The sequence below is a fragment of the Peromyscus maniculatus genome, chromosome 2 (genome assembly GCF_049852395.1).
Source record: "Peromyscus maniculatus bairdii isolate BWxNUB_F1_BW_parent chromosome 2, HU_Pman_BW_mat_3.1, whole genome shotgun sequence".
Classification (NCBI taxonomy): Eukaryota; Metazoa; Chordata; class Mammalia; order Rodentia; family Cricetidae; genus Peromyscus; species Peromyscus maniculatus.
Window position 1 is genome coordinate 135,008,164 of NC_134853.1, and position 14,909 is coordinate 135,023,072.

At 44.9% G+C, this 14,909-nt stretch overlaps 2 protein-coding genes across 4 annotated transcripts in view; one reads left to right on the forward strand and one right to left on the reverse strand.

The window, feature by feature from the left end:
- Rad54l (RAD54 like) overlaps positions 1–10,727 on the reverse strand; it is a 35,193-nt gene extending 24,466 nt beyond the window's left edge. Inside the window, exons 1-3 of the mRNA XM_042271636.2 lie at positions 10,050–10,727; positions 9,883–9,969; positions 7,229–7,339 (exon numbers count right to left, since the gene is read on the reverse strand). Of these exons, the coding sequence (XP_042127570.1) occupies positions 7,229–7,339; positions 9,883–9,969; positions 10,050–10,052 (201 nt within the window). The 5' untranslated portion in view covers positions 10,053–10,727. The remainder of the gene's footprint in view (positions 1–7,228; positions 7,340–9,882; positions 9,970–10,049) is intronic.
- Positions 10,728–10,744: 17 nt separating this feature from the next.
- The window catches only part of Pomgnt1 (protein O-linked mannose N-acetylglucosaminyltransferase 1 (beta 1,2-)), a 41,812-nt gene continuing 37,647 nt past the window's right edge, over positions 10,745–14,909 (forward strand). Inside the window, exon 1 of one of the 3 annotated variants that reach the window (XM_042271637.2) lies at positions 10,745–11,071. The gene's annotated coding sequence lies outside the window, so the exon portion shown is untranslated. The remainder of the gene's footprint in view (positions 11,072–14,909) is intronic. The other 2 variants (XM_016005128.3, XM_076564837.1) reach the window with 2 other exon arrangements.

Sequence of the window (14,909 nt, forward strand, 5' to 3'; positions counted from 1 at the left end):
CAGAGATCCGCCTGCCTCTGGCTCCTTGGTGCTGGGATTAAAGGCATGCACCACAACCTGCCTGAGGGTGCATGCCTTTAACAGGGATAATATCCCTGTTAAATGTGTAACAATTATGCGATAAGACATCTAGTAGCAGAGTTCAAGTCTAGCCTGAGCAACTTAGTAAGATCACATCTCAAAGTACAAGGTGAAAAAAAGGACTGGAGATACAGCTCAGTACAGAGCAGTGGTTCTCAACCTTCCTAATGCTTCAATCCTTTAATACAGTCCCCTTTGTTGTAGGAACCCACAACCATAAAATTATTTTTGTTGCTACTTTATAACTCTAATTTTGCTACTGTTATGATTTATAAATGTAAATAGTTTTGGAGGTAGAGGTTTGCCAAAGGGATTGCAACCCACAGGCTGAGAACCCCTGGTATAGAGCATATTAAAGGACCTATTTTGCCGGGCAGTGGTGGTGCACCCTGCACTCGGGAGGCAGAGCCAGGCGGATCTCAGTGAGTTTGAACCAACCTGGTCTACAGAGCGAGATCCAGGACAGGCACCAAAACTACACAGAGAAACCCTGTCTCGAAAAACAGAAAAACAAACAAACAAAAAAGCACCTATAATTAATGTCAGGCTTGGTGGTACATGCCTTTAATCCCAGCAAAGGTAGGAAGATGTCTGAGTTTGAGGCCAGCCTGGTCTACAACGTGAGCTCCAGGACTACAACAGAGAAACCCTGCCTCAAAAAAAAAAAAAAAAAAAAAAAAAAAAAAAAAAAAAATCAACAACAAGCCGGGCAGTGGACTAGCTCACACCTTTAACCCCAGTCAGCTCTCAGGAGGCAGAGGCAGAGGCAGAGGCAGAGGCAGGTGGATCTCTATAAGTTCGAAGCCAGACTGGTCTACAGAGTTCCAGGACTGCTAGGACTACACAGAAAAACCCTGTCTCAAAAAAAAAAAAAAACAAAAAGAAAAAGGAAAAATTCAACAACAAAAAAAGGACCTGGAGTTGGGAGAGGACCAGTAGCACACAGGAAAGGAAAGAGGGGATTGAGAACATGACACAAGGGGCTGGCTGGAGAGATGGCTCAGCGGTTAAGAGCACTGACTGCTCTTCCAGAGGACCTGGGTTCAATTCCCCGCACCGACAGGGCAGCTCACAACTATCTGTAACTCCAGGTCCAGGGGATCTGACACCTTCACACAAAACATACATACAGGCAAAACACCAAAGAACATAAAATTAAAAAACAAAAAGAACATGACAAAGAATCTACTACTACTGTAGAAAACACTCATTCTAAAAAGAATCAAGCCAGGATTGATGGTGCAGGCCTGGAACCTCACATCACATTTGGGAGGTAGAAGTAAGAGGGCCAGAAGATCAAGGTTGCCCTTGGCTATATTAAGTTTGAGGCCAGTGTGGGCTTTATGAGATGCTGTCTCAAAACAAAAAAGCCTAAAAACAAATTAAATAATAAATCTCTTTCTGTATTTGATAGTTCTAAATTTTTCCCATGGGATTCAGAAGGTGCCTAAGTATATGATTATAAGCAGAAAGATAGGGGCTAGGAATCAGATATTAGCAGTTTTCCATTCTCATTTAGGAGTGAATTTTAATAAAAATGAAGAAATACAAAATCTTAATGCAAATCAAAGTTTCAGTAGAGCTGAGTTTAGTGACACACACCTTTGATCTTAGCATTCAGGAGGCAGAGGCAGGTGGAGCTCTGTGAGTTGAGGCCATCCTGGGCCACAAGTGAAGACCCCCATCTTAAAAAAATAAAAAGTTAGCCGGGCGGTGGTGGCACACACCTTTAATCCCAGGCACCAAAACAACACAGAGAAACCCTGTCTAGAAACAACCAAAAAAAAAAAAGTTCTCAGGGATCAAATTTCAGAACTCTGTAAGAGTGAGAAATAGCCCTGTGCAATTCTTCTGTACAAGGCCATCATCATTCTTACTTTCTGAAAACATGTGACTGTCTTACTGACAACAATTAAATGGTATCTGTAGGCCATCGTGAATGCTTTTGAAGCTGACCGAGATAGATGTTATTTATCGCTGGGACTCCTGTTGTGCGTCTGTAAGCTTGCTGCTGCATACACTGAGCTGGGCCCGCAGGAGGGCCAACAAGTGAAGGCTCTGGCCAAGTCTGATGACCTGAGTTTGATCCTAAGAACCCACAGGGTGACGCCCACAGTTGCCGTCTGACCTCTACACATGTACCAGGCACACATGTACAAGTGTGACCATACACATGTATGCTCGCACATGCACAAAAATACATGAATAAAAAAAAAAGCACATTTTTTTCATTAAACCAATAGTTTTGTTATGTTTAAAGTAATCATATGGTCACATGCTTAAATCTGGATAGCAGAACTTAAGCAATTAATGAAGTACATAAATATCTCCTTAATATACTGACTAGAAAACATGAAAACAATAAAATTAACGATTAAAAAGAACGAAAGTGGCCGGGCGTTGGTGGCGCACGCCTTTAATCCCAGCACTCGGGAGGCAGAGGCAGGCGGATCTCTGTGAGTTCGAGGCCAGCCTGGACTACCAAGTGAGTCCCAGGAAAGGCGCAAAGCTACACAGAGAAACCCTGTCTCGGAAAAAAAAAAAAAAAAGAACGAAAGCATCTTTTGGTCCCCTTAAGTTTATCACAGGCCCTGTGACTAAGATGCTTATTTATGTCCCCCATCAAATGCCTTTCTTCCTGCTTCCTATCTCAGTAAACGGTATCATCTCCTTTGCCTCTGTCAGAGTCTTTCTATCTATCTTACTGTAGAGAAATATATTAAACATACTAATATTTAATGTATTCTTAATATATATTTGCTGCTTTTTCCTATTCCCACTTTCCTGACACCCAAGTCCAGCCCATATCTTTCGTTGTCTTGCTATTTCCACCTTCTTTGTGTGTGTGTTTTTCTGTGTTTTTGAGACAGGGTTTCTCTGTGTAGCCCTGGCTGTCCTAAAACTCACTCTGTAGACCAGGCTGGTCTTGAACTCACAGAGATCCCCCTGCCTCTGCCTCCTGAGTGCTGGGATTAAAGGCGTGTGGCACCATGCCTGGCACTGCTTCCACCTTCTTACTGGCTTTTCCACCTCATTCCTCATTCAAACGGAGTTTCTGCGCCACTGTATACCTCCTACCCCCACTTAAGACTTCAAAGCGGTAGCGATAGCTCAGCGGTTAAGAGCACTTGCTGCTATTCTAGCAGAGCAGAGTTCAGTTCCCAACACCCACATCAGGCAGCACAGAGCCGCCTGTAACTCCAGCTCCAAGGATCTGATGCTCTCTTCTGGCTTTGGTGGGCACACATATACCTGTGACTATCCACACACCACAAACATATATATATTAAAAACAAAACAAAAAAAACTTCAAAAATCCTCAGTAGCCTTAGAATAAAACCCAGACTCCCACAACATGGCTCACAAGGAGGCCTTTCACTCTGGGGCTGTACACAGCTGTCCGACCCACCCACCATCTCTCTCTACCTGCCAGCTTCCCACATCTCCACCTGACCAACTCAGCCAACACCTTTCCAGAGCTGCCTCAGTCTGCAGCCAGGCTTTCCTCAGGCTGATCCACTAAACTCTCTCTTACTCCTTTCACCGAGATAACCTTTCAGAAGCATCAGAAGCTAATTTAGCATGCCCTTCAAATTTCCGCCATTCGAAGCCTCTAAACTGTGAAGCCATTTAAGGCACTCCTGGGACAACTTGAAAACTTTTCTAGAGGATTCAAGATCACATAACAGATTCTTTTGGAAGAAAAAACAACAACACTCAACACAAAAAGCAAGAGGCCGGTGCTGGAGGGATGGCTCAGAAGTTAGGAGCACTTGTTGCTCTTGCAGAGGACCCAGGTTCTATTTCCAATGCCCACTATCATACAAAAGTACTTTTAAATGCTTGCTGAATACACAAATGGCTAAATTCAGTTATATATTCCCATTTTCCTTCCAAACATTTCTCATAAAGTTTGATGAGAAAAACTTGGGCTGGTCAGCACTTGCCACCAAACTTGGCAACCTAAATTTAATCCCTGAAATCCACGTGGTAAAATGAGAAAAATCAACTCTCAGAAGTTATCCTCTGACATCCACACATGTATGGCATGCATGCCCATACATATACACACATACTTGGAGAGACAGAGTCAAATAAAAACATGTGCAATATTTTTTTTTAAAAAGCCAGGTGTGATAGAGCACACCTTTAATCCCAATACTCGGGAGGCAGGGGCATGTAAATCTGAGTTCAGTCAGACCAGCCAAGGCTAGTCTTGATCTTGTCTTGAAAAAAAAAAAAAAAGAAAGAAAAGAAAAAGCCAGGAGGTGGTGTGGTATGCCTTTGATCCCAGCACATAGAAGGCATATTCCTTGGGAATATGCCCAAGAGTAGTATAGCTGGGTCTTGAGGGAGATTGATTCCCAATTTTCTGAGAAACTGCCATACTGATTTCTAAAGTGGCTGTACAAATTTGCACTCCCACCAACAGTGGAGGAGTGTTCCCCTAGCTCTACATACCAGCACTCAGGAGGCAGAGGCAGGCAGATCTCTGTGAGTTCGAGGCCAGCCTGGTTTACAGAGCTAGTTCCAGGACAGTTAAGGCTACACAGAGAAACCCAGTCTAGAAAAAAACAAAAGAAGAAAGTTGTGCAAAACAATGCAAGACCCTGTCGTGGTGAGAAGTTGATTACTAGAAGAAACAATAAAAGCTATGGGACTCTAGTACTTTCTAAGCCATGAAAAACCACGTTTGATGGCAGGCACCTGTAATCCAGCATCCAGGAGGTAGAGGAAGGAGGATTAAAAGTTTATAGCTGGGGCTAGACCACTGGCTATTCTTCCAGAGGACCAGAGTTCAAGTCCCAGCACCCACATTAGGCAGGTCATAGATGTCTATAACTCCTATTCTAGGGGATCTGATACCCTCTTCTGGCCTCTGCAGGCACCAGGTACACACATGATGCACAGACATACATGCCAGCAAAACACCCATACATATATAAATAAATAAGCGGTTTTTGGTTTGGTTTTTTGCTTGTTTGTTTGTTTGTTTGGCTTTTCAAGACAGGGTTTCTCTGTGAAACAGTCCTGGCTGTCCTAAAACTCACTCTATAGACCACATTGGCCTCAAACTCACAGAGATCTGCCTGCCTCTGCCTCCTGAATGCTGGTATGTAGAGCTAGGGGAACACTCCTCCACTGTTGGTGGGAGTGCAAATTTGTACAGCCACTTTAGAAATCAGTATGGCAGTTTCTCAGAAAATTGGGAATCAATCTCCCTCAAGACCCAGCTATACTACTCTTGGGCATATACCCAAGGAATGCTCAACCATACCACAAAGATACATGCTCAACTATGTTCATAGCAGCATTATTTGTAATAGCCAGAACCTGGAAACAACCTAGATGCCCCTCAACTAAAGAATGGATAAAGAAAATGTGGTACGCCGGGCGGTGGTGGCTCACGCCTTTAATCCCAGCACTCGGGAGGCAGAGCCAGGCGGATCTCTGTGAGTTCGAGGCCAGCCTGGGCTACCAAGTGAGTTCCAGGAAAGGAGCAAAGCTACACAGAGAAACCCTGTCTTGAAAAAAACCAAAAAAAAAAAAAAAAAGAAAAGAAAATGTGGTACATATACACAATGGAGTACTGTTCAGCAGTAAAAAACAATGATATCATGAAATTTGCAGGCAAATGGATGGAACTAGAAAATATCATCCTGAATGAGATAACCCCAGACTCAGAAGGACAAACATGGTATGAACTCACTCATAAATGGATGCTAGATATAAAGCAAAGGATATCCAGACACAACACACAGCTCCAGAGAAGCTAGCTAACAAGGAGGACACACATAAGAGGGACACACAGATAGCCCAGTGAAGGAGAAATAGATGAGACCTACATGAGCAAACTGGGGGTGGGGAGGGGGTGGGGTGGTAATGGAGGGCAAGGAATGAGGGATGAGAACATAAGGGAATGGGAGGTTCGAGCTGGAACAGGGACAGAGTGGGAGAGCAAGGAAAGAGATACCATGATAAATGAAGACATCATGGGAATAGGGAGAAACAGTGCTAGGAAAGTTCCCAGGAATCGACAAGGGAATTGTTCCAAGAATCCCTACCTTAAACTACTAGCAATAGTCGAGAGGGTACCTGAACTGGCCTACTCCCATAATCAGATTAGTGACTACCCTAACTGTCATCATAGAGCCTTCATCCAGTGACTGATGCAGAGATCCACGGCCGGGCACCAGGCCAAGCTCCAGGGGTCCAATCGATGAGAAAGAGGAGGGATTCTATGAGCAAGGGAAATCAGTATCATGATGGAAAAATGTATAGAAATGGCCAGCCAAACTAGTAGAAACCCATGAACTGTGGACCAATAGCTGTGTAGCCCCCATGGGACTGGACTAGGCCCTCTGGATAGGTGAGACAGTTGCTTGAACTGTTTGGGGGGCCCCCAAGCAGTGGGAACAGGATCCATCCCTGGTGCATGAGCAGGCTTTTTGGAGCCCACTGCCTATGGTGGGACACTTTGCCCAGCCTTGGTGCAGGGAGGAGGGGCTTGGACCTGTCTCAACTGAATGTACCAGGCTCTGCTAACTCCCCATGGGAGACCTTGACTTGGAGGAGGTGGGTATGGGGGTGGGTTGGGGGGGAAGGCTGGGGGATGGGAGGAGGGAGGAGAGGGCAATCTGTGGTTGATATGTAAAATGAATAGAAAATTTCTTAATAATAACAATTTTTTTTTAAAAAAAAGCATGTGCCACCATTGCATCTCTTAATAAAAGTTCTGACAGAGTTCAAGGCCACCCTGAGCCTACATGAAACAACTATCTCAAAAAAGAAAGAGAGAGAGAGAGAGAGAGAAAGAAAGAAAGAAAAAAAGAAAACAAAACAAAAAGCCATATACAGTATCTGATCAATGCTACAACCTTCCTCCTCGACACATTTATTTAGGAATCTGGACCACTTTAGATCTGGTACCCACACAGTTATAAACAAGGAAAGACTCAAGCAGACTTCCCAGCAGATCACACAGAAGCTAGGGATAAGCTGTTCACTCTGCTATGAAGGAATCCAAGACAAAAGAACTGGGTACACACACACACACACACACACACACACACACACACACACACACACACAAAAAAAAAAAAAAAAAAAAAAAAAAAAAACCAGGCCAGTTGTACTTATGACTTACATGTTGACTGCTATCCAGACAGGGTGGTCGGTTGATTAACTGAGTCAAAGGTTTCCGAAAAGGAGACAGGAAACACTGGGTCTCGTTACTAGACTTTCGTTTCTTAGGAGTCTAGGAGAGAAACCAGAAAGTTACATTGCAACACCCAGACAGCCCCAGAGACCACCCTACTGGCAATCAGCCCTTGCGTGCTTATTAGAGACAGGAGTGGTGCTGAGCACCAGTAGTCCCAGGTATCTGAGAGACTGAGGGAAGCTAGCAGCATTGCTCAGTTGTTGAGTTTTTGTCTAGCAAATATAAAAACCAGTACTAGCGGACACGGAAAAAAAAGTGCCAGCAAGATATGGTGGCACACACCTGTAATCCCAGCATTTGGGCAATGGAGGCAAGAGGATCAGGAGTTCAAGTCCACCCTTGGCTACATGGCAACTTTGAGGCCAGCCTGGGCTACATGAGATCCTGGATCAACAAAAACAAAAGTAGTTAATTTCAGGCACCACTCTAAACTTTTTTTTTTAATGAAATTCCTTTAATTTATCTATTTTTTTAAAGATTTATTTATTTATTATATATACAGTATTCTATCTGCATGTATGCCTGCACACCAGAGGAGGGCACCAGATCTCATTACAGATGGTTGTGAACTACCATATGGTTGCTAGGAATTGAACTCAGGACCTCTGGAAGAGCAGTCAGTGCTCTTAACCTCTGAGCCATCTCTCCAGCCCTAATTTATCTATTTTTATTTTATGTGCATTGGTGTTTTGCCTGTGTGTATGTCTGTGTGAGGGTATCAGAACCCCTGGAAATGGAATTACAGTCTTGAGCTGCCATGTGGTTGCTGGGAATTGAACCCAGGTCCTCTAGAAAAGCAGGCCAGTATTCTTTTTTTTTTTGGGGGGGGGGGGCGTGGGGGGGGGTTCGAGACAATGTTTCTCTGTGTAGCTTTGGTGCCTGTCCTGGATCTAGCTCTGTAGACCAGGCTAGCCTCAAACTCACAGAGATCGCCTGGCAGCCAGTGTTCTTAACCGCTGAGCTATCTCTCCAACCCCCACACTGAACTCTTAACATGTATTATCATATATGACTATCACAGCAATCCTAAAATATTATGTGTTACTAGGCTCAGCTACCTCAGGAGGCAGAAGCACGTGGATCTCTGTGAGTCTGAGGCCAGGCTGGACTAGGAAGTTCGACCCTGTCTCAAAACAAACAAACAAACAAACAAAAAACAAGCAGTACTTTCAGTTGTAACACCCAAGTAGAGCTCCATTCATTATTCACCTGCAGAGAATGCTGCCCCAAGTTCAACTCTGAGATTTTTGTGAATGGTGAGAGAGAACCGTTGTTTCTCTCACAGGTAGCAAAGCAGCAATGCTAATGAGCCCCAGGCCAGGCATGGTGGTTTACTCTGAAGGTGAAAGGGGGAAGCTACAGTTTTAAGTCACTGTTAGCTACAACATGAGTTTGAGGCCGGGCTGAGCTATATGAGATCCCGTCGCAAAAGGTGGGGGAGAGGGAGGTGTCTGAAAACAGCTACACAAGTATGGACTTGCCACGAAGCCTGATGACCTGAGTTCAATCCCTAAACCCACACAGTGGAAGGAGATAACTGACTCTTCTCTAAATGTCATAGCATATACACTCTCCCCAAAAGAAGTTTAAAAAAAGAAGTTAACCCCAAGCCATCAGGCAAGAGCACATTTGTGCCAGTGCATCAAGCTGACTGAATCCATGATGATTCTACAAGGCACACCTGAAACAGTTTCCAGGCCGCCTTCTCTTCACGTGTCTTTACTCATCCACAGACCCTAACAAAAAGAAGTGACTTCTAGGACAGGTATGGTGGCCCACACCATTCATCCTAGACTTAGTAGGCAGTGGCAGATGGATCTCTGAGTCCAAGGCCAGACTAGTCTACACATAGTGAGTTCAAGGTCAGCCAGAAAGCTACATAATATAGAACTCCTGTCTCAAAAAGATAAAAAAAAAAATAATAATAAATTTTTAAAAAAGAAGTGCCAGCCAGGCATGGTGGCACATGTCTTTAATCCATGCACTTGGGAGGCAGAGGCAGGGGGATCTCTAAATTCAGAGGCTAGCCTGGTCTATAGAGCAAGTTCCAGGGGCAGCCAGAGATATCAGAGAAATCCTGTCTTAAAAAAAAAAAAGGGGGGGGGGTCTCACATCCCAGGCCTGCCTGAATACACTATATATCTAGGGAAGCACACAGAATACAGGTGTGTACCACACCCACTTTTTGCAGTATTTGGGACCCAACATAACTCATTCCTTGGTTTTAATATACCCCTCCCATGAAGAAAACCGAGGCTATATTAGTTTCTAGTGAACCTACCTGAAGGACAACGATTATATTAATCTTATTCGATGCCTGGTACATTATAATTGTAAGTTTTCATTAATAAGTGCCAGATGTGCTGATGCATACCTGTGACTTCAGGAGGTCTGGGGAGGCAGACCACAGACCACAGTCTACGCTACCTGGTGAAACCCGGTCTCAAAAAAAAAAAAAAAAAGCCACTAAATGTTTGAACTTTCTGAAGATGACTATGAACCACAGAAACCAGCTCCTGACTCCTTTCCTGTCCAGACAGCCCTGTATCCCCATTTTCCCTATTCCCTTGAAAACTCACTACTGTCTCAGGCTGCCAGTCTTCATCATCAGAAGATCTGCCTTCTGGTTTCCTCCTGGCCAACTGGCTGGGAGCTAAGCTCCTCCTCTGTAAGGGAGAACAGTGAGTGAGTACCTGCAGAGATCCTGCAGCAAAGGCCCCTCAAGTCTGCTTAAAGTCACACTTACCATCCTGGGCCCAGAAGCATCAGATGTCAAGTATTCATCAGCTAAATTAAAAGCACCCAGCAACCGACAATGCAGGAACAAGCCATGCTAGAGAGGGAGCTGCTAGATCATTGAAAAGAAAGTCTAAAGAGTCGTCATGGGTGGAGGAGACGCAATCAGGGGCTGGAACTTGGGTCTAAACCAGGAATGTCGGTCGCCTGTTATTCAAGGCTCAAGAAATCCAAAGTGCAAGTCCAAGTCCAGGCTTGCACTAGAATGGGAGAGCAGGCAGATAAAGTTGCAGATAAACGTCCCTAGCTGGGCTGCCTCCCTGAGGGTTATCACTAGCCGCGAGAAAAGTAGAGGCTTTAGTACGAAGGCGAGGCGCCTGAATCCTTAAGAGGGGGATGGGAATTTACCAGCGCGAGACTGATGATGCCCAACCTCCATCTGAGGGAGGTCAAGTAGGGACCCAGGAAAGACGTGAGGGAAGTTAAACAGGAACGCGGGGAGGGCCAGTAAAAGGTTCAGGTTGGGAGGAGGAGAATCTTAGAAAATGCTGGAGAGCGTCTCCGGTATCTTGCCCTTAACCTTCCTCTTCCCGAAGCGCGCGTTAACAGCCTCCAGGCAGTGTCAATCGAACCTCCCGCCACTCTGCCGCCAAATTCCCCTATTGGCTGCGTTCAGTGATCTTGGCGCTCGACGTTCCCGCCTGAAGGAAGGGGCGGGCCTAGGGCTGAGGCTGCTAAGGGTCTTGGATTTCCGCTTAGAGGTTCAACCGATTTCTAGGAGGCGTGGCTCAGCCCGATGGGTGCCACCGGCAGGTGACAGGATTCCTGCTTGCAGGGTTGTCAGCCTTCCTGGCTGCTGAATTTGGCTCAAGCAGGTGAACCAAATGTATGGTTTGCGCCGAACTAGCGTGCGGAGGACTCGCTACCTGAACTAGATTAGGAAAGGCGGCGCATTTCTGGGAATTTGGTCCGGGCTCTTAGAGCCGTGAGTGTCTTTCCTATGCAGACCTGGAGCAGAAGTCGGAGCTGGAGGTAGGCAAGGCCAGAGGCCAATCGAGGGAGCGTTGATACTGGGCTGAGATGTCTTGAAATAAGCCACCGTTTCCTGGGGCGGAGTTGTGATTTTCAAATTGGACATAATCACCCATTCTCTCAAAACCTGTTTCCCTTTATCTAAGTAATATTATAGTACCTCCCCTACAGGGTTATTCTCAGACGCGAATTAAAATGTGCAAAGTGGCGGAGTCTGTTGGTGCATGCCTTTAATCCTAGCACTCACGAAGCAGAGGCAGGAGGCTCTCTATGAGGCTAGCCTGGTCTACAGAGTGAGCTCCAGGACATCGAGGGTTCTGTAAAAGATCCTGTCTCAAAGAAAAAAAAAAGTGTACAAAGTACTTCACACAGTCCCATGCATCACCTAAACGCTCACTAACCTTGAAAGCATACCCATGACAATGACATTTACCACTATCTACTTGAATCTTCTTAGCTATGATAATCCATTTAATGTCCTCAGCTATAAGGTAGGTTTATTGTCCCCATTTGTTTTGTTGTGCGGGTTGGTTGGTTTGTTGGGGGAGGGGCTAGGACTGTAGCTCAGTGGTAAGTACTCATTTAGCAAGCATGAGGCCATAGGTTCATTTCCTATCACTGCTAACATTTGTTGTTGATTAAGACAAGGTCTTGCTATGTAACCCAGTTAGCCTTAAACTTAGGATCCTCTGTCACCAGCCTGTCTGGCAGGAATGAGGCTATACTAAAGAGATGCGTGTATCCCTTCTTTGGTTTTTAGACTGTGGAAACAATGAAATGAAGAAATTTGAATCTCCCTAGGCATCTCTTGCTGGGAGCAGAGGAGGCTGTGAGCAACTAAAAGAAGCAAAAACACATCACAAAAAGAAAAGTTAACTTCATTGCCATGAGTTTGAAACCAGCCTGGGCCACACCTATCTCAAAAGGAGGGAAGGGAGGCTGTGTAGAGGTGTAAAAAAGCACTTGTAACACAAGCCTGATGGCCTGAGTTCAATCCCCATAACACATACAAAGATGGAAGGAGAGAATTGAAGCCACAAAAATTGTCCTCTGACCTCCACATGTTCAACATGGCACATGTGCACCCTCATACAAACATGTACACAACACACTCTTAATAACAGAAAACATATTTTTCTTTTTCTTTCTTTCTTTCTTTCTTTCTTTCTTTCTTTCTTTCTTTCTTTCTTTCTTTCTTTCTTTTTTTCTTCCTTCCTTCCTTCCTTCCTTCTTTCCTTCCTTCCTTCCTTCTTTCCTTTCTTTCTTTTTTGTTTTTGGAGACAGGGTTTCTCTGTGTAGGTTTTTTGGTAGACCAGGCTGGCCTCAAACTCACAGAGAACGGCCTGGCTCTGCCTCCCCAGTGCTGGGATTAAAGGCGTGCGCCACCTCCTGGCTAGAAAACCTATTTTTAAAGGAAAGAACTCTCCCTAGTCCTAGAAAACATATATTCTCTTTTATTATCCTGTCTGTCCCCTGGTTTCTTTTGTTATTGGTTTGTTTTGCTTTGCTTCTTTTGAGGCAGGTCTCATGTATCCAAGGCTAAGCCTCAAACTTCTAATCCTCCTGCTTCCATTTCTCAGTGCTAAGATTACAGCCCTGAGCCACAAGGCTCAGTGTCCCTAATTTTTAACCCTTTATCCATGACTTCTCCACCCCTAAAGGGTAAAGAAGTTGATTAGCAACCTAGACTCTGGTTTCTCCAGTCTTTAGCCATTGAATTAACTTGTGGTATTTGTATTCAACCTATTACGTCTTTTACTTGAAGAGAGAGAGAACCATCTGGTGTGGGATTCCTCTCAGAAGAGAGGGCTCAACAGTGTGTGGGTAACAGTGACAACATCCTTTTCACAGGGACATTTTGGAGCTTGGGGTTTGTTTGTTGTTGTTTTGGTTTACATTGGCTTTTGTTTTTGTCTTGAGAGGTATAGACATCTTACTGTGTAGCCTCATCTGATCTAGAACTCATTGAGATCCTCCTGCCTCAGCCTCCTGTATGACCTAGGATCATAGACCTTCGAAATCATGCCCAGAGCTATGGAAGAGGCAGAATAGAAAGACAGGAAAATTATGGAAACATGATAAATGAAAAGAGCCCCACACCCTGGAATCTGGTTGAATCTTCTCACTAACTAAGAATCAAAAATTCCAGCTAGGAGGCTGGAGAGAGATTTAGAGGACCACTTTCAAATCCCAGCACTACACGGTGGCTCACAACCATCTGTAACTCCAGTTCCAGGGGATCCAGTACCTTCTTTGGCCTCCATAGGCACCAGGCACATATGTAGTACACAGACAGCTATGCAGGCAAAACATAAATTTAAATTTTTTTTTATTTTAAAAAGAAGCCAGTTGATGGTGGCACATTCCTTTAATTCCAGTACTCAGGAGGCAGAAAGAAACAAGCAGATCTCTCAGTTCAAGGCCAGCCTGGTCTACAGAGCAAGTTGCAGGACAGCCAGGGCTACACAGAGAAACCTTGGCTCAAAAAACAAAAACAAAACAAAACAAAAAATTAAAAATTCCAGCTAGCTTGTAGGGTTTGCCGCCCAAGAATGAGGACCTGAGGTTGGAAAGATTGCTCAGTGGTTAAGTATGCTTCCTGCTATTCCAGAGGACTCAATTCAATTCTCACTATGTACCTCTGACTGGTCAGGAATTCAGAGAATTGCCTGCCTCTGTCTCCCACGCTGGGAGATAAGAAAGGCTTGTTTTAGGTATGGGAGAATATGTACAAACAGAGGGCACACATAGAAGACCACCTGCAAGCAGAGGGGAAGACTGTCAAAGGAGCCTTGTCTCTTCTTGAGTATTACAGGTTTTAAGGGTCTTTAGAGGGGTCTATCCCAATTTCAGATTGATTGGGGTTTTTTGTTTTGTTTTTTTTGGGGGGGTAGTTTTGTTTTGTTTGTTTTTCGAGACAGGGTTTCTCTGTGTAGTTTTGGTGCCTGTCCTGGAACTCGCTCTGTCAACCAGGCTGGCCTCAAACTCACAGAGATCCACCTGCCTCTGCCTCCCAAGTGCTGGGATTAAAGGCGTGTGCCACCACTGCCCAGCAGATTGATCGGGTTTTAACAAAGACAGGAAGACCAATAGATCTACAACTGTGGAATAAAGGCATCCTGGCCTTGAATTTGTTGGACTGATCCACAAGCCAGAGTCCCTACAGTCAGAGAAAAAACTTGCCAGGCCTTTGTTTTAAGCTTCCAGGTTTTTCTCTTAGGTCAGGAGAATGAAGAAACAACCAGCCATCTTGGAAACTCTCCATCTTGATTATCTAGTCCTGGCTCTGTTCCCTGTCTGCCGATCATGGAATCTATGTTACTCCTAGTTCCTCACTGGAGTTAAAGGTGGCTTTCAACCCCCAAAGAAAACTGACCCTTCCTCTCCTAGCAGCCACCAGCTTCCAATAACTCTCTCTTATAAGAGTGTAATGGTCAGGCTGGAGGGATGGCTCAGCAGTTAAGAGCATGTGCAGCTCTTCCAGAGGAGTCCAGCTCGCAGCAGCCATGCTGGATGGCTGACAACTGCTGTAACTCTACCAGAACCTCCAGGGTGTCTGATGCCTCTAGCCTTCTTCAGCAGCCACACTCACATGCACATAGATACACAGACACACAGATATAATGTAAAATAAAACCATGAGGCTTAGAGAGACCGCTCGAGTGTCAAGAGCACTAGTTTCTCTTGCAGAGGACTCAGGTTCAGTTCCCAGCACCCACATGGTGGCACTCACAGCAGGCATGCACATGGTGCACATACATACACCCAGGCAAAAGAATGTTAGACTCTAGATTCTCCTCAGGCCTCTTCACAGATACTGACAGACTCCCTACTGGGT